The sequence below is a fragment of the Morone saxatilis genome, unplaced genomic scaffold (assembly GCF_004916995.1).
Source record: "Morone saxatilis isolate NCDOM2014 unplaced genomic scaffold, NCSU_SB_2.0 Contig4, whole genome shotgun sequence".
Lineage (NCBI taxonomy): Eukaryota > Metazoa > Chordata > Actinopteri > Moronidae > Morone > Morone saxatilis.
Window position 1 is genome coordinate 1,576,069 of NW_023339984.1, and position 23,557 is coordinate 1,599,625.

The following is a 23,557-nucleotide window of genomic DNA, read 5'->3' on the forward strand; positions in this document are numbered from 1 at the left end:
ATAAAGCAGGTCCAAACCGAACTCCTTATAACATTTACAGTACCACCATGAGCAAGCACTTGGCGACGGGGGCAAGGAAAAACTGCCTTTTTAAGAGGCAGAAACCTGCCTCGAGTTTTTGTGAGAGAGAGAGAGAGAGAGAGAGAGAGTGACAGACAGACAGACGCACAGCGACAACAGTAGCAACAACTACACTAATAGTAACAGATAATTAGTTTGCACAGCTCAGGGCCCCATAGTGGGTTAACAGGACACTGATAGATTTGTGGAAATATTTTACATTAAATTTACGTTGAGATTCATGGTTATTTTACAACGCGGGGTTGAAGAATGAAATTTATAGCTGAATAATTTTTTATAATTGTGACATAGTTATTAAGTTAACCTGCAGGGGCCCATATCTCAAATTGAGAACCTCACAGGAGCTGTGCCACAGGAGAAGATGAAGAGGCGGGAAATACGACGACTTCGTGGAACCACGTGACCAATTAAGTTAATAATAAGGTAGTAGGCTGCAATTATTTAGGTGTTTAATGTTTTCTATTATAGAAAGATTGGTAATGGCAAATAAACTCGAGCAACAAATAACACTGTCCTGGAATGGAGAGTCCTGGTTGCTGTAGCAACTAAACCCGGAAGCTATAGTATCCATGGTAACAAGGTACGGTGACGCTAAACTTGAGAGGAGTACGGTTTATTCTGTTGAGGCTGTAGCTAGTCCGTTTTATCACCTTCGATAGAAGAGTCCAATGTCCCGTAAAGCACTGAAAGTGGTGGTTGAGTTACAGTTCAGAGCGGTAAGAGTCTTCATTCATCTGTTAGGAGAGAACGGCACAGCATACACCAGTGTACGTCCTAGTATTTGTCTTTTTTTCTCTCTTACCAGCAAAGGGACGCGTTTGTTTAACTTGCAGTGCTAAATGAAGCGTTAAGCATGTAACTGTGCGAGCTAATGCGCCAAATACAGCTATGTTACATTTCAACCACCAAGTGCGTCTACACAGTAGCTGCTGCCCAGTAGTGTGTGTTGTGACTGAGGGTCAGATATTCAATGCAACTGGTGGTAATTCAGTAATATTTAATGTTCTGTTTTTTCTGAAAACCTGCCATGAAGGTCAATTTTAATATCCAATATGGCGTCTGCATGTTAGAGTAGCATTGATCATTTTAATAGTGGCTAGGTACTAAAAAATAAGTAATTTATCACTTATTACTAATTACTCTTTTCAAAAGAAATTAGTTACAATAATAGTTATATTACATTCCCCCCCCCTAACATTCAGACTTACAACAATTGAAATCCAGTTTGTTAAAATCAAAGTAATGGGAGTAATTCCAGCTGCTGAATATAAGTGTTTTCATCTTCCAAACTAGTTTCCTCCATGATTACAAAACTTAATCCAAGGATGTGATTGGATTGTTGGATTTCAGATCAGTAGGGGGTGCCAACAAAAGTAATAGTGTAACTAATCATTTTTTGGGGTGGTAACTGTAATATTATTACTGAAATGTGTTAGTAATTAGTTTAATATTACTAGTAATGAGTTACTGCCCAACACAGCATTTGAAGAGAGTGAAACATCTTTATAAGGAGTACTTTACTTAAGTACGTTTTGCTACTAAATAATTTTTCAAATTTAATTAAATATTTTAAATATTTTAAAGGAAAGCCACTTTTACTCAAAGCCAAGCATACCTTTGTCCCTGATGTTAGGTTGGGTTTAGCTGGCTGAAAAACTGTCTCCAGCTGACATTTTAATGTCTTTAATGGTCTTGAATACAAACTTGGAGGCTACATACACAACTGACTTCTTGTCATATCGCCGTTGTCGCTATTACTTTTCAATCTCCTCATTTTTCTGAAAGTCCAATATGTCCAACTAGGTGCTTGATAATACAGAAAATCAAACACACATGGATGCCTCATATTACTCCACTGTTCTCAGGTTTCTTGTCCTGGAGTTCATCTGCCAGCCAAGGATGATATCTACCTCAGCATGTGCTTCATGGGCCAGTACCGTCAGTCTGAATGTCTCCCCGCCGTCTTTCCTCTGCTGTTCCATGAGAAGATGACCTTTGAAAAGGCAGGTCTTCACTTATGATCCATGTTGGAGACAGACAGCTACGATGAAGGGAGGTTTGAATAATGTAAATGAGAAAAATAGCTGTGTGTAGTATATAAAATGTGTTTTTAAAGGTATTTATCAGTAACTAGTTAGATCAAGTTATTCCCATTCTCTGTAACATGAGACATGCCTGTATTGAATGATATAAATAAACTTAACATGGCTGTACAGTACTTACCAACAAGATGTCCACTCCTGTAGATACAGTCATAATAATATTAACTTTATATAGCACCTTTCAAAAACAAATTTACAAAGTGCTTTGAACATGATAAGCTTTCATTTTAGATAAGAAAAAAGGAAAGAAATGAATAAAGATTGCTATTTGCTATCAGGTGTGATTAAAAAACATATAAATAAATCACATTAGATTTCCACTCATTTATTCTATCAAGTTAACTGAAGTCTTTAATGTAAATGGTAAATGGACTTCTATAGCATCCTTACTAGTCTTCCTGATCACTCCAGTGCTTCCCACTACATGCCCACAATTCCACCCATTTCACGAACACATTCATACTCCAAAGCACAGCAATTTGGCGTTCAGTTTCTTGCTCAGCATGTCAAAGTGTCATGCAGCAGGAGGAGCTGCTTTACCTCCTGAGACCCAGCTGCCACGTGCTCAGTCCACTTTGTCCAAATACGGACAAAAAAACTATTTTTGGGGGACTTTGAGGGAGAATACAATTGAGTACATGCAAATTCATATATAACGTAAAATAAGAAAGATAAATAAACATGAATATTTTGTTTCTATTCAGATTTTCAGGCATGCAGTTGACCCTGGAGACATCGCTGTAATGCTTGAGTGTAAGTTACATAATATTTGGTTGTATGCAGTATATTTCTTTCTTATAATTTAGCCCATTTAATCTATTCAGCATTTTTTTTCTCAGTATGTGTACATAGAAATTGTACTGAACAAAACTGCATTAAAGCATAAAACATTCCTATAATATATCTTTATAGGAACTTATATAGAACATAACTTATAGGTTGCTGCGGATCTTTCTCAACCTGATACCATTTCTCTTCAGATGAGACGGCCAGAGTTGAACTGGTGCAGCTGATTCCTCCAGGTGAGGTCTATTTTTCATTTAAATGTATCTTTCTTTCACTGGTTACAATTACACATATTACCGCAGACAACCTCTTTCCCATTTGCTTTGTCACAGTGTAGCAGAAGTATGTTTGTGTTTGCAGTGGGGGACACTCTGGCCTGCTTTGAAGAAGACGCTCGACGTTTCTTGTTCCCAGAGCCCAAACTGGTTCCCTCCTTCTCTGGAGTGGATCGAGAGGTTCTGATGACCCGAGCACCACACTTTCCAGTAGGTCCAACCCTCTTACAGAGTGCCTTAGAGTGTACAAAAATATTGTTCAAAAGGTTATATATAAGGAATTTCTCAGACTAAAACAAGTGGGCACTACTGCCTACGAGACTCCACTGATAAAACCAGGGATTTTACCTCACAGATAATCCTAAAACACATTTTAGACCACGGGCACTCATAATGAGATCCATTCATTCATAAAAATAATCAGTATTAATAAAAATGTTAAACTAAATAAAATAATAAAATATAACAAAAAAAGAATGACTTTCCCTTTTTTTACTGGGGTTTACGTATGTATTCGTATGAAAAATCTTGTGTGAACAATCCTAGCCATTCAAATGAATGCAATAACCATGAATGTCATGCATTTAGCATTAAGTGTGACGTCATTATATAGACTGACTTCTTGTCAGCACCCCCAACTCTGACTGACTTCCTAGCATTCCTGCTTCAAACTGGACTGAAACAAAATAAAAGTCATTAAAACCGTATTTGTTAGTCTTTCCAACAACCACCGACGCTGGTTTGGTCAAAATAAATCCTTGATTCACTGAGTTAAGTTAGATGTGAAAATATTTATGAAAAGGGCTGCAATGGTGGCAACTAGGGATATAAAAATATATCACAAGACACTTAAATTGTGATAGAAATATGTGATGATTCAAGTCAGTGAGATGAAAAATGCACTGTGATGCTCTTTTTAAACAGCAGGGGGTGTTATATACTTCTGACTTTTTCTTGGTCTGGCGTCCAGTGTCGCTTGTGTCACTTGCTGTATCAAAGTGCATGCAGCGCAGGTGAAGAATTGAGGATGCACCATGCAGTTGACATGTTATATTTTCACTTTTACAAAGAAAAGGAAATATGCATTGTTTTGCACAGTTCACTTTCTTAAAAAAAATGTGAGAAAATTGTATCGTAAACCCAGTATTTTAAATCGTATGCAATTGCGAGTTGAGTGTATCATTACATTCCTAGTGGCAATGTAATCCTTGGGAACAGATTCGTCCATCAAAATACGACCATTATCTTGTTTTTTTTTTGCCACTGACAGGCTCACATTGTTATTCTTAGTGTCTGACACCGTAATGGAAAGGATCCCTACAGAGATAGATCTTTAGTTTAACCAGAAACAGCCGCAATATCGCTATCACTCCATAGACAGAAACATTAATTTTACCTCTCAGACAGTGGACAGAAACAAAACAAAACTCACCAAAACCGTCTTTGTTAGTCTTTCTACTGTTTCCACAACCACTCTGGTATGGTTGAAATAAATCCTTAATTCACTGACACAGATGAGAAAACACATACATTAGGCATTTCAGTTGCACACAAAGGGACTCCAAATGTCTACTTCTGTGGTGCCCTGACAAATGTGACAGCAAGATTTATACACTAATTATGTCTCTTTCACATACACACTGTACTGTTGTTATAACGTCAGGTTTTCACATAGAAAAATATCAATAAAGATGAAAGAAATATAAAAAGAGACAATGTGTACATTGTATATACATACACAAATTAATGAAGAGCTGTACATTTTCTGGACTGCCGTAGAGGAAAAATATTAATAATGATGACTGACTATGAATGTGATCTTAATCTCATTATGGTATAAATATTTAATCTCCTCTTTTTCCCAGGGTATCGCTCCGAGGTTGGAGTTCTCCACCAAAACAACCATCATTGAGTGCTCAGCTGATGCAGAGATCAATATTTACCCCAATGTACCCATGGTAAAGATGATGTTATGTGGCTCAAAATGTATGGAGATGAGGTATAATGAATTAATCAAACTGCATCATATCTCAGGTCACATTAACTGGACCAGATTAGGTGTTTGTCAGCAGCAGACCTGTCCACTCCCAGTGTCCTAATGGATTCCTTGAATTCAAAGTGTTTTAATTTCAGTATAAAATACAAGATCAAAACATACAGTACAGTAATAAAAAATGTTTTTAATATATATATATATTCAATTTTGTCAAAATGGCACCATTAAAAGTATGCTGATTTATCTATTAGCAGTTCCTGTTTGCAATGTATCCATGGATATACAGACAACTAGTTATAAGTTAAAAGGAACCTCTTTTTTCTGTGATTTCTAGGCCATTTTATGGACATTTATTCACAATGAACATAAGTAATAATGATGTCCTTGAAAAGTGTAAGTCACACTGAATCTAAAAAATGCGTACCATGTCTGTGTTCATATCTGACTGATGTATGACTCAGTGAATAAGGACTAGGATTTTTGGCACGATTTGAAGCTATCGGATTAATCTACTTTCACTGCCTCATGAGCTGTGTGTCACAGCCACTGCTGCTGCAGCTGCTAACTGTAGTGAAAAACAGGCCAAACCGGCCAGTCCCTTTCACCTCACACAGTGTCTTTTCCTCTGAGGACCCACCTCAACTCCAAGATTAGGCCAAAGGCATGTTAAAAGAGCTGTTTTCTGGAGCCAAAGCAGTGCTTAGAAGCAAGTCCCACATTTATTTATAAGAAGCCAATGCTAGCACAATGCTAGGACAGGTGTGATATGGTCAATTTTTTATGCCCATTTAAAGCCTGGATGGCTGATTTTTAAATTTGCTTTATTTATAAATTTTTTTTTTCTCAACACAAATAACAAAAACTAATAGTAGACATGACCACAATGACCAGGTGAGGTCGAGGAAGGCCGAAGACAAAGGCCAAAAAACTGAAAACCTGGTGGATACAGTACAGTTAATTCCCAGATTGACCCCTCTCCCTCCTAATATGCTCAATGAAGGGCCCCCAGATCTTAAGAAATGTGGGATTTGGACACGCATCCTGGTGACGGTTTGTGAGCAAGTGTTAACCTGTATTGTCAAGAAAACTCATAAGAGCTTGTAATGTTTTTAACCAGAGAAAGCGTGATTGGACAACTACTTTTACCTGCAATTAAAAATTCATATAAATATAATATAATATAAGATATATATGAAACAAATGTAAAGCTTTAACATAGGAAAGCCCAACTGATAGTGCTATCTTTAGCCTGTAGATAGGTTTGAGATATCAACTCTTTTGTTTCCAGAGGCCAGCGATAAAGAGGAACAGGAAACACCCCAGCAGACCCAGGACCTGCTCTCCTCAGAGGAAACAACCTCAGAACCTCGGAAGGAGACGAAGTCACAGACATGGCAGCACCAGGTCACCGTCATACATCCCCAGGTCCCAGTCCCTGTCCCCTCTGAGAGCTGGAAACGCCCAGCGTCTGGCCCGACTCAGCCTGGACTCTGCAGCTCCCAACCCCGCCGACTGGGACACGACCAGCACCTCCCAGCCTGTAAGCACAAACAACACGTTTATTTAATTTCCAGCCAGCAGGTGGCAGGGAAGAGCGAGGTTAAGTACTGCTCCACTTTTTTACTGAGTGTACTCACACCTCTCTGATCTAATATGTCCTCTCCTGTGTTTTCACCAGTGAGAAGGTTTGAGAGTCAGTTGTAGTGTAATGTCACAGTGACTCAGTATTTGTCAAAAGTACAATAAGACAATACTTAGTTCTGACACAAGGATACTAACAGGATATAAAGCAAGTCAATGTATCATTACCATGGTATAGTTTAATACAATATGGTACAAAATTATATAGTATAACTGGGCTGGCAGCTGGGGTGACCAGGCTTGCTACCCCTCTAGATCCACTCCTGATTATATACCAATATTAAAATCAGGGAGTTTATAGTCAAAATAATAATAATCAACTTTGTTTTGTTGAGAGAAAATGCTTTTTTTATCATAAGCTAGTCACTAACGTGGATCCATTTCAGCCAGCATTTCATATTTATTGTGTAGAACACCTACTTGGCTTGCATGAATTGTTTCCTTCTCACAATAAAATGGTCCAGCTCACTGTGTCATTGTCCTGTGCATAGATGCTGGCCTCGTGGCCTGGAGCTAGTCGATCTGCCTCGCCCCACCACTCTGCAGTGTTTACCAACTCCTCATCACCTTTGACCAGGTCTTCGTCCACAGGTAGAAATCCTCATATAAAGCTGCTTTGTTAATCCTAAATATGGTTTACAGTCTCAATTTACCATCCCAGCTTGTGACTGTCACAGATTGTCACTGATTTACCGTTATTGTTATACTGCTCTGTTGACATGACCTCATTCACTGCAACAAGCTGTTAGTTTGATGACGAATACCTACTATAAGTTTTCTATTGCACAACAACCTACTTACAGTCAGGTTCCCATCATCAAAGAAATGCTGTTGTGACTCAAAACATTTTTCCCCCTTTTTGCTGTTTTAGTGAGATTTTCTCCAACTGGCAGAAGAAAATCTTTATCCAATGGTTTGGTAGGAAAAATGTTTTTTCCCTCCTCTTCAAATCAAGCAAATGGTATACAGTGTGTTAATTAGTCAGCTTTTGCGGTGTTTGACGGTATATTTTGAAACTTAGGACAGAACCAAGCTAGCTGGGTTTCCCCCTGCTTCCAGTCTTCATGCTAAGCTAGGCTAGCCACATCTTGACTCCAACTCCATACTTAAAGTCACAGACAAATCATTGATATCCATCTCATTCTCAGAAAGAAAAATGAGAACCGCATTTTCTAACATGTTAAATTGCTCTTTTAAAGGTACAACCTGGGATTTATTGTTGTTTACTGTTAGTAATGTTAGTATACACCTCAAATTGGATTCCAATCAGTTGAGAAACAAACTAAAATGTAGATTTACCATATGTATATTAAACTTTTCAATCAAGTGTCTAAATATAGCATCATTTAAGATTCACTGACTGAGCCTTTAATTAAATGCAACAGACCAGCGTTGAACATAATGAATTGCACAGGTGCAGATGCATGAATAGGATGTTTATCCGATAGTGTAAGAAACTGTTTCCTTTGACAGGTTGGACGGGTATCAGAAGATGACTCCAGCTCTTCAGAAACACACGACCCCCTTGACTACCACCATGGTCCTGACGCTTCAAGACAGCGGCAGTCTTACAGGGATGAGGTCAGGCACAGCAGGTCCGTTTCGTGACTAGGTTGAAAATTTCTTTGACTTGTGCTTCACTGTTTTTGATGGCCTATGTCCCATCTGTTAACATTGAGGCAGCTGCCTTTATGACCTACACTGCAGCCAGCCACCAGGGGTTGATCACGATATGTTTGGCTTCACTACTTGGGAGCTATCATGTGTCCATCTTTATATATGTCGATAGGCTAAGCACATCATGGAACAAATCATAAAATAGAGAGATTATCACGCACGTCCTGATTTTGCCATGTGATTGTTGTCCTGAGACCAACATTTTGTATGAGCGTTTGGACAACAACTGCTTCAGCCAATCAACGTTTGTGATGATCACAAAGACCCTTGCTGCTGCTGCCTGCAAAATTAAAATAAAACAACAAAGCTGTGCAAAGAGGTGCAAATTACATGGTGAGACCAACATCAAGTTTACACTAGTCTGCAACTACAGCTTTTTATGGCCATATGAGGTTTTATGATGACATGGTCAAAGAGTCATGGAGGTTTAAAAAGAAATTCCATTACACTATGTTGCTACAAGCCAACACTGATGAGCTTTGCTGTGTTTCTGGCTTAAACTGAAACAATCTGAAAATAATATTTAGATGTTGATATTTTTTTAACGTGCCAAGCAAAAAGCTAAAACTTGCCAAATTGCATACTTGCAGGAAACTCATCTTGATGACTCTGAACACGCTAAACTGAACAAAATGGGGTTTAAACATGTCTACTTTTCTTCCTATAAATCAGGGAGGTGGAGAGGTGTGGCGATTTTTATATCCAGAACAGTAAACTATGAACATTTATGTGAATATAAAGATAAAGAAGGCAGATTTGTTATGATCACAGGCAAATTAGATGGTAAGTTGATGAGCCTCCTTAACATATATGTTCCTCCTGGTAGTGACTGGTCCTTCTATAAATACATATTTGAAACAATGACATCATAAATTCAAGGGATCCTACAAACGAACAACGATCAACAAATAGATACCTTCCTATCATCAATCCATTTACCAAAGGTCACAGATGAACAAAATGATAAATTAACTGCTAAAATAACAACAGAAGAACTACAATCAGCAATAGGAAAACTAAAGGGAGGAAAAACCCCGGGAACAGAGGGCTTCACACCAGAATGGTACAAAATAATCAAAGACCAATTAGTTCCAACACTACTGAAAACATTGAACTGGGTACTGGAAAATAAAACAATCCCCCCATCATGGAGAGAAGCAATAATCTCCATTATTCCGAAGGAGGGGAAGGACAGGCTGGACTGTGGGAATTATCGCCCAGTCAGTATTCTAAATATTGACTACAAACTGTTCACCTCCATACTATCTAAAAGAATGGAACAGATATTACCAGAGCTATTACACAAGGACCAGACGGGATTCATTAAACAGCGACAGACCCAAGACAACATCAGGATGACACTTTATATAATGAGGCAAGTCACACAAAAAAATTGGAAACACTTTTAATTAGCTTAGACGCAGAGAAAGCGTTTGACTCTGTAAGGTGGACTTTCTTATATAAAGTACTGGCAAAATGTGGCCTCCACACAACCATAATTAAGACATTTGCAGCACTGTACGACAGTCCCACAGCTAGAATTTAAATTATTGGTGACCTCACCAACCCATTTACTTTGGAAAAAGGCACGAGACAAGGGTGCTGTGCATCGCCACTCCTCTTTGCCCTGTTCATAGAACCCCTGAGCCAATGGATACATAAGAGGCCAGATATTAAGGGGGTAACAATGTCCACAGGGGAACAGAAATTGGCTTTATTTGCGGACAATATATTGATAACTTTAACGCAGCCTACACACACACTCCCAAAATTAATGAACATGCTAAATGAATTCAGCCTACTTTTGGGCTATAAAATCAACATTACTAGCCCTTAATTATGACCCTCCATTAGCGATAAAGACCCTTTACAAATGGAGCTGGGATGCAGAATGTATCAAATATCTGGGAGTAACACTGCCAAAAACCTTTCCAAGATATTTGATCTCAATTATGGACCTCTAAATTCAAGAATAAAAGCAGACATGCAAAGATGAAACGTTATCCCTTTCCTGAGTTTAAGTTCCAGGATCGAGTCAATTAGGGTGAATATCCTTCCACGATGACTTTATCTTTTTCAATGTGCCTGTGGAGATACCACCAAAACAATTTTCAATTTGGGACACGTTAATATCAAGATACATATGGCAAGGGAAAAGGGCTAGAATAAAATATTGGCTTGCCTATGCTCACCAACTTACTCTGCAAAATGGAAAGACATAGAAGGCACAATGGTAGAAGATATACTAATAACAGCCCTATTGAAAGATAATAAACTACAGGGTGAAGTGATGGTCTCAGATTATCCTATGCTTGCTGTTCTTTTGAAGTCCTGGCAGGAAACAGCCAAACTCTGCAGACTTGGCGATTCATCCAAACTCCTGAGGTGGTGGGCCTATGACTCAGACTTTGCAACCAATAAAAACGATGGTGGATTTAAGACCTGGACCTCTAAGGGGTTAACTACCTATTATTCATTTACCCTCAAGGGGGCATTTCAGAACTCTGAAGATCTACAGAACAAACATGGTCTGGGATAGATGATTTTTATAGATACTTAGGCATTATTTTAATTAATTCATGCAGGTGTTCTTATCATTCTTTGAGACAAGAACTTGCACCAAAATAATATCTAGACTATATAATGGCCTCCAACAGTCCCAAACAAAACACAGAATAATCTAAAAAAATGGAAAAGAACGATTAGGATTCCATATAAGTTGGGAGAAAATATGCCAGCTACAGTGGATCTCAACAGGGTCAAATACGTGACGAGAGTTTGGTTGGAAAAATGTTGTGAGATTTTTTGTCACTTATTAAGCTCACTTTACATGTATTTAACTAATAACTTAAATTACTAACCTAACTCTAAAGGCACTCTCTGCAATGACACTCTCACTTAGCAAAATCAGGATGTGTAGATATTGCACGTCTCACCTGACTAACTGCAATCAAATGCAGATGACACTGGAAATGTTATGTTTAAAAGTAATGATGACTAATAAGAATGCCACTCAAGCTAAGGTTTCCCTGACTATTGGTATAATGACTAGGTCTCAGTCCAGCTTTCACAGAGAATGGGAAGAAGTTCAAGAGCGTGTCCGAGGACTCCTTACAACACCAAAAGCTGTACGCCGACTTGTCTATGTAAGTAATACATGCCATTAGGCTCTGTGTTAGATATCACAGCATCAGTATCTGTTTCAGTCTGGTGTTCAGACTTGTTGCCATTCATACAGGCCAAAATATTGGTTCAGTTGTTGCAATATTGTAGTTGTAGATGTCTAATCGGAAAATCACTCCTTTCAGTGGGCTGTACCCATGTGTTATCTGTTATCTGAATAGGAACTGCCTTCAAAAGTTACTCTTCATAGAAACTGTAATTGTATTTTATTTTTAATTATCATAATTTCTTATAGAAATTGACCTCAACTGCAGAGGGAACCAGACCTTTATTTGAAACAGGCTTGTATTATAGACATTCCTTTATTTTTATATATTTATATATATTTTCAAAAATATTTTTTCTGATTTGCTTTTGTTTCAAGTTGATGTTGATCATGTGTCATTCCCTCCCATTCTTACTAGACTTTTGTTTTGAAACAGCTGCAGGAAATGTTGAGTTTGAATGCACCAAACATCACAGATTAAAGATGCAATGATGATGAAGAATGTGACTGCTATTGTGTTTTAGGGGGCCACACACTCCGAAATAGACAAGGTTTTAGCCAGGAGATCCATTTCTCCAGGTCCACCATTATGAGCAGGCCAGGCTGTGGATAGGTGAGGTGGACCTGCTCTGTGTCTTCACTTTTGTCTTTAAAAAATTCTGCCCTCTTGGGGCGACCAGGTGACCTAGTGGTTAAGATGCATGTAATCATGTAATATCATGTTTTCTTAAATGTTTTCCTAGGAAGATATATTTTTATATTATTATAACTGTGTTGCAGCCTCCTTTTATATAACTTATAGTTGTTTAAAAATACACCAATTAACAATCATATTGGCTTACAAGTACATCATAGTGGGTTATAAACCATTTAGTTAATATAGTGGCTCTAAATGCTAAATAGTAGGAAAAATGGAGTTTGATTTGACAAAAATTGTAAGGAGAGCAGTAACAAGACTTATTAACCTATTAAGTGACTCACCACCCCCAATGTCTGTAAGTGCTAAACTGTCCCACAAATGCCAAGTTAGGACAACCTTTCCGAGGCAGTAAAGCAGAGTTGTGTTGTTGTTATATGTGCGTGATGTCACATATATGTCTTTTTCCTCACCTTCAGGGAGAGAGACCATCACCTTGCCAATGAAGTCTTCAGATATCAAGACTCTCCTAATATTTGTGTGTGTGCAAAACTTAGAGGTATTTCACTGCAGTGGTTTGATACATGTCCACACACCCTGTATTAATGACTGGCAAAATAAGTTGTCTTATGTTAAAATAAAGTTTTTAGAATTGAAACTCTCTCTCATTTGTGAATCTCATTTTGAACGCAGCCAGGAGGCAGTTTGACGTCATAAGTCCCCATCGCGTTAATCTATCAAGCTGACATTGTCGAGTCCTAAGATAAATCAACCAAAAGCCATTAAAAGCTAATTGTGTCTATGGCGATGCAGCTCTGTGTGAACTACTGCCATATATCAGAGAAATAGCTGCTCACGACTGTATGACTGTGAGGCATTAAGCACTGGCTGTATCAGGAACATTGAGATCTACTGCAGAATGGCTGCTGAAACAGAACTCTATTTTGGTGTAATAAGCAGTCAAACTATAGGCCTTAGTGGCAGTGCTGATTTTTTTTGTGGTTTGCTTGTTCAGTTTTAACTGAAGTCTTTAAATAATGCTATAAATAACAGACAGTTCGGAACTGTCGGGAGACCGTAGCTTATGAGGTTTTACCAAAAAAGGTCGCCAAGCACCAAGAGCTCCATGTTGAACATAAGGAGAAATGCTTTGCTCTGATCAGGTGAGGCGCTAGAAAGTCACCGCACACCATGAGCAATTTAGACAATGCCTTTACTGCGCTGACGCATTGTAATGGAAAAAACTGTTGAGTTGTGCTCACGGTTCTTCATAGCATGGCTCGGAGATATCCCCCTGCCAAGTACAATGGAAAAACCCTATTAGTCCAATTTCAGGTGACTACTTCTTTGAAGCAAGCAAGAAGGTGAAGCCTTTGGAGAACTGAAAGCTGATCCTCAGTAGTGTGATGGTCTGCACAGAACCATAGTGATGACCATATTCTGGCAGATGAAAAGCATGCTGTCATAAAGAGGTACGAGATCAATAAATGATTCAACTGGCTATAACGATACACATTTTCAGACAGTACCTCCTTAAAGGCCTTTATGGTGTTACACTCTGGAGTAGTTGTGTGAATAATGACAAATACAAGCGAGAAGTTAAAACCCTGCCTTCTTTCATCTCCACACACCAAGCAAAAGGCTCCTTAAAGTGACCGTATTAATCAGTCTTATTTTAGCAAGTTTTGGCAGAAATTGTAAGATGCAGTACACTGTGCACTGTACATACATTATATATGTAAGTGGCTAATCACCTGCATCAGGTATACTAAGATAATGAAGAACTGATGAAAACATCAACACATTTAAGCGTAAACCCTATTGCATAATGTTTATTTAATGTTTCATGGTCGTTTAAACTAAATGAACATCATGCTGAATGGAAGACTTGAAACTAGAGATTGAGACCATAAACTCATTAGGAAACTGTTTACTGAGCTAATAATTTAAGTCAAAAGTCGGCTCATTTCTCCACAAGACTATATGGTATTTTAATGCAGCCAATGGAGCTGCTCCCTGCTGGCCATTACATAGAATGCAGGTTTAAGACAGTTCCACATCGACTTCACTTTACAGACCCGGAAGCTCTGTCCATTATATATACTGTAAATGGTCCATTTTGGTATGCCCCCATTGATAATGACCCTTTGACATCATATGAAAACAAACTCAGAGGTTATGATGCCAGGCTATTGAGTTAGGATTGTCAAACTACTTTTTCCAAGAATCAACTGTCATGATTAGCCAACTTGGATAAGAAGTACTCAAAGTGTTATGGATGAATTCATGACAGCTATTTAGCATGAACCAATCAACAGATCCACTTTCTAGAATCAAAAGTCACGTTTTTCATATTAGTGCGACTATTTCTGTATTTTTCAAAGACACTGACCTGTATTCCTAAAGCATAATAAGTTTTTTCATTACTTTTCACCCAAGCAACTTGGTTTTTACCATAACTTCTGTATTCCTTTAAAGAAAATTGGTGTTAAATGACAGTGAACCATCTCATTATCCATACTGTGGTGGATAATGTAATCAAAAATAAAAACAACAAACAGACAAAAAATGAGCAACTTTCTTTTATTTGCTTGCAGTTACACACAATGTAGTACATGTTGATTCACATACTATAGATACTCAAATAGTTGTCTGTACAGAGAAGGGGTTGGTTGATGCCAGTGTGCTTCTGAAATGTAGAATACAACCTGATTTGCGAGGGCTTATCTCAGTATAGAATTACAAACAAGTGGCCCTTTTGGCAGTGTAGGGACGACTAATATGGAGACACTGAGACTTGGACTACAATGGATTTGAAAACTTTGACTTCATGGGAAGAGTAATGGAATGACCTTTTAACACGAAGCCCAAGATAAGGAACTTAGGCAAGATATGTTATCCCCAAGGATATAGTCATGTGGAATCTCACTAAACCTGTCAGCACTCTGTAAACACCATTACTTTATTGAACATTTTTGTTATTCTGAAAATAGACAAAGTTAGAATTTTCAACACTTCATAACCTCTATCAAAATTATACTTGGTTAAGGATCAAGCTGCAAGATAAAGTACTTGCTGTTTTTTTTCTATGCTAAGTAGCTAACGTTGCAAAGTACTGACACATTAGCTGTTGCTTAAGAACAGTATTTTACATCAAGCAAAGAAAATCTCTTCTGTGATAGTTTCAAGCTGGACCACTGAAATCAGCTTATTTACCTTGCAAGGAATTTTTACGATTTTTAACAGTGGCTAATTTTCAATGCCAACCTAGCTACTAGCATTGTTAAGTGTTTTGGAAGCAAACAAAAGAAAATTTTTACTTGATTTTTTCCAAATTAGCTTGTCTTAACTAATTTGCGACTTCAAATGGAACACATTGTACAGTACAATATTGTGCTGTAGCTACTCTGGCAGTTTAATTTCTACCACAATCTGAGAAAACTACTAAGTAGAAGCTTGTAGTTGTTTTGTAATGAATGTAAATCGTACCTCCCTTAGCATGTGATGGATAATATGTCAATGTCATTGAGCAATGTTGCAATGGATTATTGTATTTTCTGCCAGGAGATTGGAAAGGTATTTGGCTCAGACTAGCGATGGTGGAAAGTAAGCAAAGAGGACCGCTTTTAATCAATGATATTGATTATCATGCTGGGATTATCATTATAGCACCAGCACTGGGAATACTTGCTGCATACATTCAAACATATGAATAGCATAAATAGTACCACAGATAAACCTCAGCTCCCACGTCACGTCTTTTTCAAGTTAACTTCACCATTTAAACAACTCCACACTGCCTATTCCAAGGTTTAGTACTGTATGTGCATGTGCAAGCATCATAGTATGCAGCTGCTGCATGGAGCCAACACAGCTCTCAGTTACAGACATAGACATACATTTTATAAAAAAGCATAAGACTACAAGCATCACAAGCTGTGAGCATCACAAGCAACAGTGCAGCCAGGGGCCTGACATAAGTACAAGCATTCGTATCATTTGTGGCATTTGCGTAAAAGCATTAACCTTCATTGACATTTTAAGGAAGGCGAGGCATGTTTGTTGGTCTCTCCACCTGGACGGAACAAGAGTATTTAAAAAAGTACTGGCTAACCGATCACCATCGTCAGACTCACATCGTTGCCGCTACACAAGAACTATCAAAATGTAATGACTAATTGCATAAAATTAACTAAGTACATTGCTGCTCCCCTATTTTGGATCTTTCCTCTTGCACCATCCTCTGTCTAAATATCAGCTTAACATATACCATAATTACATTGGTAACATAATTATTTTCTGTCAATTTTGTATTAATCTTTTAGTCTATGTAATATCTGAAATTATGTCATCACAATTTAATAGACAACTGGGGTGACATCTTTAAAAGTTTTGTTTCTCTCCGAGAAACAGTACAAAGCCCAGAGCGATAACATTTTTGATGATATAAAGCTGACAAAAGCAGCAAATCCTCAATTTTGGAAGTTGGAACCAGCTAAGTTTTTTCCTTGATAAATCTACAAATCAAATATCAATCAGTTATCTTCCTATCCACCAACTGATCAAATTCTGTTTTACCACACACACAATTGTTCTCCCAAGGTGATAAACCAAGGCCACAAGCCCAGTTTTAGACTTACAGCCTTGTTTGTGGCTATGTTGTGTTCTAGCAGTGCAGCCAGCCAATCACAGCCAAATTGGACACAAATGTCAATCATGGTTGACACTTTGACTTGCAGGTCTTGTCTGCATCACATTTAGCTAGTGAGAAGCTAACAAGGCATCTAGGCTGGAAGTAGCAAAAGCACATTTTAGCATCAAAAAGAACAAAAAAACAGATCTGTGTGTAGTACCTTGAAATAATTATAGTTTTACTATTTAGCTATTAGTTTCTCTCATAGTTCTTCAATCCCTGTGGGAGCAATTCCCAACCCTTTTTTTTGCACTTTTGCACTTTTTTCTGACTGTTATTATATTTTGAATATTGCAATATTGTTGCAAACTAGCTAACAAAAGTTTTGAAGTAACGTTTGGATATAATAACACACAAGTTAGGTCTTTTATCTTCACTCCCTCCACAGAAGAAAATCTTAAGCTCTCTCAGACTCTCAAAATGTTTACTCATGCTAACTAGCAAGTTGCAAATGTAACAGAAATATGGCACATGTATGCTGAATGGCTACATCTGTGATGGCAGGCAGATTACCTCACGTACTGATGACTTACTTTCAGTAGTTCAAATTCATGAGCATGACATAAAACCTGATGCAGCTAAGACAAAGTAAAATTTACTATAAAGTTCTGTAATTGTTAGGGTTAATTGCTCAGGTTGTAAGGTTTGCAGCCCTATAAGCAATGGCTATAAACAGACATTGTCATGGACTGGCTCATTTTTAAGGGTTGTTATAAGTAACACTGCTGTTCTGAACTTTCTAATCCTGGTCAACATTGAGTTTTAATGTAAAGGTTGCCTCGGAAACTACCAAAGACAAAGGTGTTGTAGCTAACTGTTAATGTTTTTCTTTACTGCTGCATTTGAACCTACTTTTTTGCGGCTTGTATCAAAGAAATAACTCAACGTTTTGGTAAATCGATACCTTTCCCATGTTTGTGCAGTAAGTACTTAAAGCTGGCGGCCCCTGTGGACCAAAACAGTTGTGTTTCCACCTCCTCATTTAATTGATATCATAGGGGAATCTGACCCGGTGGCAGGCATTAAGAATAACTATAATAGACAATAAACAGAAATCTAAAAACCACAATTGAACTTCACTTCACTTTCAGTCTTTACAACCCAAGCTAACCTCCTTGTGGCTTTAGCTCCATACTTAATGCACAGACATGAGATTGATGTGGACCTTTTCATCTCACTCTCTGCAAGAAAGCAGAAAGTGTATTTCCCAAAATGTCAAACTAATCCTTAGTGACAAATGTGCCCAAGGGTTTTTGTGTCTTCTTTAAACAAAAATTCCTAGAACATGCAAAATTTTGTTTACCAGATGAAAGCTTACCACACGGCATTGGTTTAAGAGCATTTGAACATATTTTACCTCTACACCACAGTGAAAATAGAGTAGGGAAATTATAATTATTATTATTGACACATACATTCATTAAGTGACAATTAAAATAGTTTGAGAAGGTATAATTTGGGCTATCTAATGTACTGTCATCCCCCCTTGCTTCCTAAACACAGACACTATTTATGATCATTATACTTTGCAATAAATCAATACAAGTTAGTGATTTGGTTCTGAAAAAATGTCCTCAAATTTCACAGTGTTCAATGACTTCATGAGCCTTTGTTAACCATCTCCAGTCTCTGTGAAGTGTCCATTAAAAAATCAGTCTGCAGCCCGCGGTAAGCATTTGTTTAACATATTGCTTCATGCAACTCGGTGAAAAACCTCTTCATATGTTTGGCACAGTTTAAATATACAGATAGATATACAAGCAGTGCATTATGGGACATAGAAGTTACAACAGCCACACACAAAAAAAAAAACATTCACACATTTAGAGAGTTATTGTCTATCCCAGGAGTAAATAAAGTAGGGTTGTTGAAGTTTCACATTTAGATTATTGTTTTGTTTTTGCTTGTGTTCAATTGATATTTTCTTTTTTGCAAAATACATACACACACCTCAAATACATCCAAAACAAATGTCCTCACACATACACACACACAGCTCTTCTTTTGAATGCATCTTTACAAGAAAGAACACACTCTTATTCAAAAGAAAACAGACTTTTCTTAATCTTGGCACAATTTGAGTGTAAGAAGGAAGCACTTTAATCTAGTCGTGGCTGTAAATGTCCGACATGAAGGGTGATCATCTTGGATAAGCTTAATGGAGGCTGCTATTGCTGATGTCTGAGCTTAGATGGGTCTGGCTGGATAGTTTTCCTCTCTCGTCATGGTGCTGATACACGATGGAAGGTTTTCCATTTGACACCCATAGCAGCATGGCACTTTCTCTGCTCCTCTGAGCCAGCCAGAGGCTAAAACTGGGAGGTTTCAGTAAAGGAGATTGCATCTGTCTTGTCGACGGTAAAGCCTCCATTGACGTAGGATTTCTTCTCGCACTCTTCGTCATCCAAAGTGGCTTCCAGGGCAAAGGGGTTGGCGACGTCCACGTCTGATGTCAGATCCATTCTCTCCAGTTCCCTCTTGGAGAGTTTCTGGACGATTCCGGCTCCGTAAGCATCGCCAAGAACGTTGATCATAGTACGGAACCGGTCCCTGAAACACAACACAAAGTCAATCCACAGCATCACTCTTAGGTTAGAATTTAGTAGGAAAGATAAGACAGACAGAAAGTCAACGGATAAACTTACAGCAGCCAATCCACAGCCACAATCAGAGTGACATCACTTGCAGGTAGTCCAACAGCTGTTAAGACTATTACCATGGTCACAAGCCCAGCGTTAGGGACTCCTGCTGCTCCAATACTGGCAACTGTTGCAGTTATACTGAAACAAAAAGACAGAATTTTGCACATCAGTGGCCCCAAATGGCAGCAGATGCTAACTGTTTGTGTGAGCCAGAAGAACCTTTGGTACTGAGATATATGCAGTATAAATGTACCAAAACAGTAGCTTATAATAATGCAAAGGGCACAATATTTGCTTAGTAAACACTCATCTCAAATTAAGCTGCAGTTTTTACATTTACAGAGGACATCTCTAGGTATACGGATGTGCATAGTCCTACCCTCAAAAGTCAGGAGACTGCCCTCCAAAGGAAAACTGATGAATCCCTCTAGGTTATTACGGTTGTCGGTCAGGAGCAAAAGCAGAACTTGTGAAGAGGTTGTGTTGGACAGATGGGTTGGCAAAATGTGTTACTTTAGTTTCCTATCAACAGTAAGCTTTGATTTGTTTCTAAAATGGAAGGGCAAACACTGGTAATGGAGAATAGACTGTTGCAATATAGCTTTCGATGAGCGACAAAAATAGCAAATGTTAGCTCTGATGCATGAATTAAAGGTGTCTACATTCAAACTATCTCGAAGGTCTCCTATGGCAGTAAGCAGTAAGTGCAAGGGTGTTTCTGGACCTCATTCCCAGAGATCCAAACAGTGTAGCCCATGTGACGTCAGTCAGTTGGCAGTTTTTCATTTCCATTTTCCATTGTTTGTAGTCATTGATCTTTTCTTTGTTCAGCCATAGTGACCGTTTAAGACTAGCAGTGACCAGACAAAAAGAGGATGCCACTTTACACACAGGTCAGTTGAAGAGCAAGTCTGTGGTGATAAACTCTTACTGAAGTCAGTCGGTAGAAGAGCAAAAACTCTTTTCCATCGAGAAAAGCCTTCAGTGACATTTTTTGCTCTTTTGATATAACTGATGCTAGCAGCATCTACGCTAACCGCTTTAGCAGCCACCATTGTTGTTTAACGAACAGTGTGTTATCGCTGCGTCAGACCTAGCATCCACCCCCGTAGCTGCCAGTACCTCCTCAAAGAACGCTGTTTGGTCTGAACCACTGTAGTTTGGTCACACGCATAAATTGAGGCCTGGCAAAATTCATGTTAATGTGATTTTTTGATCTTGCGATTTCAGCCGCTTTGCAACGTTATTGCTGTGGGCTGCTTTTGATTTTCCCCCCGGGAATGTTGCCACAGGCTTTCATCAGTGGGCAATAGGCTCAATCCCTGTTGTAGTACATAATTCGCCAAAAAGATAGTAGCTATAAACAGACATTTACTTTAATGAAAATCTTTGAGATTATTACTTTTAAGGAATGAATTACTCATCAGACACCAAAGTTAGTTAGTTAGTCAGTTATAGCTTCCTTGGTACATGCTTTTGATGTGTTTTTCATGTTGTTAATGTTTGTTGTTTTACATGTTGTCTTCAGTTTTATGTTTTTATGTTTCCCAGACAGGGTATAATTGGAGTCAGCAAGAAATTTCTACCTTGGTCAACCACATTCGTATTTTATAGTATTATAAGCAGTATTTTATAGTATCAGAAGTTGTATTTTGTGCCTCTGATTAACTACGATGTACCTGATAGTAACAATCTGGCCCACATCCAGAGCATAGTCATTCAGCTGCGCGATGAAGATAGCGGCCACCGCCTCATAGAGTGCTGTGCCGTCCATGTTAATGGTGGCACCCACTGGGAGGACGAAGCGGGTGATCCGTTTGTCGATGCGATTGTTCTCCTCGGCACATCGGAAGGTGACAGGCAGGGTGGCAGAACTGGAAGACAAGACATTGACTGGCTTCATTATTGTGACCTTATGAATATGAAAATGTGGAGGTTAGTGTTACAGAATAGGAATAGGATTCAGCTTTACAAGCAGAGTGAGTAGCTCAGTGGATTCTGACCTGGAGGAGATCATGAGTGCTGTCACCAGGGCCTGAGCCATTCCCAGTGTGAATGTATATGGGTTCTTCCTCACAATAACAAAGAAGATGAGTGGCAGGCAGATGGTGGCATGGATAGCTAGACTGAGGGACAAAACAGAGACACATTATAGAACAATGTAGCGAGTTGTAAGGGAATTCTCTATCTATAATCATCACGCGAAAAAGTACTTTTAGTTAAATATAATTGTATTTATTACTATTCAGTTGCCCCATTAAAGCTGCAGTAGGTAATTTTTTTATGAAAATACCTTTTTGTCATAAAATCATAAAACAATGCCTACCAACACCAATCTTGGTACTTCTCCACATTTCTGTTTATGTACAGATAAAACAAAGATACAGCGAGTAAATCAGTAGGCTAGCTGTTTTCCCCTGCTTCCAGTCTTTATGCTAAGTTAGGCTAACAGCCTTCCACAAAGACAAACTTGAAAGATCAAAATGACCTAGGCATAAAGTGATGAAGGTCCTTAAATAAACGGAGTACAAGCTGAAATGTCAGTGAAATGACTTTTAAATTGATTTCACTGGTTATAAAATTGTACATTTGCAGAGATATGACTTTACTTTGACATTAAAGAGTAATTTTTTGTTGATCGTGGCAGACATTCTTAATTACATAGACTGTAATTCAAAGTTGGAAAGCAATAATACACGACAAAGTTTTTTATAGGCACTAAATGCTGCATACAGAACATCGACAACAAAGTGTGAACATTGCGTGCACATGTCGTCACAGGAGCACTCAGAGCCTTGGACTAACCCTGTGACCCAACTGGAAGGGATTTACAGTACAGTCTTTAATGGTGTCACTTAGATTTAGAGGCACGCGCCAAGATTTCATTACTGCATCTGCAGGTTGAGCAGTTTTAAATGTCCTTGGCCCTTATCAGTGCCCACACAGAGCTCAGCTTTTACTGTATCACTGGAGGGAGAATCGCCCCAAATGTCAACCATAAATCCCAGCGTCTGGAACAGGCGGATACAGAGTAATGGGACAGCTTACCCACTCAGCACCGTCACCATATAAAGACCCATCTTCTTGAAGATCTCCCAGTCTTCCACCTCGATGATCTTAGCAGCAATTAGGAACAGGATCCCTATTGGCATGTAGCTGAAAAAAACACAGTATGTTTGAGTCTTTTGGGGTATCGAGTCTAAGATTACAGTAAATAGTGCATTTGGACTACAACTGAAATTAGAACTGATTAGTAAATCAATTATTATACTAAATTATAGATGGAAATTTTAATGATTGATTAATCATTTATGCCATTCTCAAAATGTTAATATTTGTTGGTTTGATAGTTAAATCAATGTCCTTGGGGTTTAAACTGTTGATTGGACAAATAAAGCAGTCTGTCAACACGACACTGTAAAAATGTCTGAATATTGTAACTACCAAAAAGCCAAAATATTCTGCTACCTGTTATTAGGTTTCCGGTCAGGTTTGGGCTGTTTTATAGCTCTTATTCAGCTTCAAACTTGGGATGGGTTTCGGGTTTCTTTTTGACTATGCCAAATCCAAATGTGTCACAAGAACAAACATCCCAGTGGGAAGAGGGAGAGACGTAGTGTTGCCAATGTATTTCTTAGCCTGGCAAGCTAACGGTCAGTATTATGTTGAGGAAACTACTTTGAAACTGTTGCTGGAGAAGCTATAGGCTACTGCACTACTTGTAATCAAAAAGCTTGTTACTGGAAATATTAAATGACTTTGAAATTAGCTATGCTAACACTGTCACAAGCTTAGCTAGATGGGAACTTCTTAAAAGGGCCTCCTCTGGAAACATTGTTTTGACAGCTGCTAAAAAAA

General features: G+C 38.4%; 2 protein-coding genes across 2 annotated transcripts in view; one reads left to right on the top strand and one right to left on the bottom strand.

The window, feature by feature from the left end:
- Positions 1-522: 522 nt before the first annotated feature.
- Positions 523-12,971, top strand: spata6l (spermatogenesis associated 6-like). The gene is made up of 13 exons (XM_035675626.1): positions 523-797; positions 1,947-2,084; positions 2,888-2,936; positions 3,164-3,205; positions 3,330-3,454; positions 5,110-5,202; positions 6,529-6,780; positions 7,373-7,472; positions 7,753-7,799; positions 8,355-8,476; positions 11,611-11,704; positions 12,252-12,340; positions 12,844-12,971. Exons 1-12 carry the CDS (start codon positions 750-752, stop codon positions 12,318-12,320), a joined length of 1,179 nt encoding a protein of 392 aa, XP_035531519.1. The 5' UTR covers positions 523-749; the 3' UTR covers positions 12,321-12,340; positions 12,844-12,971.
- Positions 12,972-14,942: 1,971 nt separating this feature from the next.
- Positions 14,943-23,557, bottom strand: part of slc1a1 (solute carrier family 1 member 1) — a 17,918-nt gene continuing 9,303 nt past the window's right edge. Inside the window, exons 8-12 of the mRNA XM_035675627.1 lie at positions 22,748-22,855; positions 21,703-21,825; positions 21,379-21,573; positions 19,703-19,837; positions 14,943-19,607 (exon numbers count right to left, since the gene is read on the bottom strand). Of these exons, the coding sequence (XP_035531520.1) occupies positions 19,367-19,607; positions 19,703-19,837; positions 21,379-21,573; positions 21,703-21,825; positions 22,748-22,855 (802 nt within the window). The 3' untranslated portion in view covers positions 14,943-19,366. The remainder of the gene's footprint in view (positions 19,608-19,702; positions 19,838-21,378; positions 21,574-21,702; positions 21,826-22,747; positions 22,856-23,557) is intronic.

Excerpts from the sequence above, each read along its gene's own strand:
- spata6l (XM_035675626.1), top strand. The coding sequence starts at position 750 with ATGTCCCGTAAAGCACTGAAAGTGGTGGTTGAGTTACAGTTCAGAGCG. Across the intron at positions 2,937-3,163 it reads CATCGCTGTAATGCTTGAGT|ATGAGACGGCCAGAGTTGAA; the intron begins GTAAGTTACATA and ends ATTTCTCTTCAG. Across the intron at positions 3,206-3,329 it reads GGTGCAGCTGATTCCTCCAG|TGGGGGACACTCTGGCCTGC; the intron begins GTGAGGTCTATT and ends TTGTGTTTGCAG.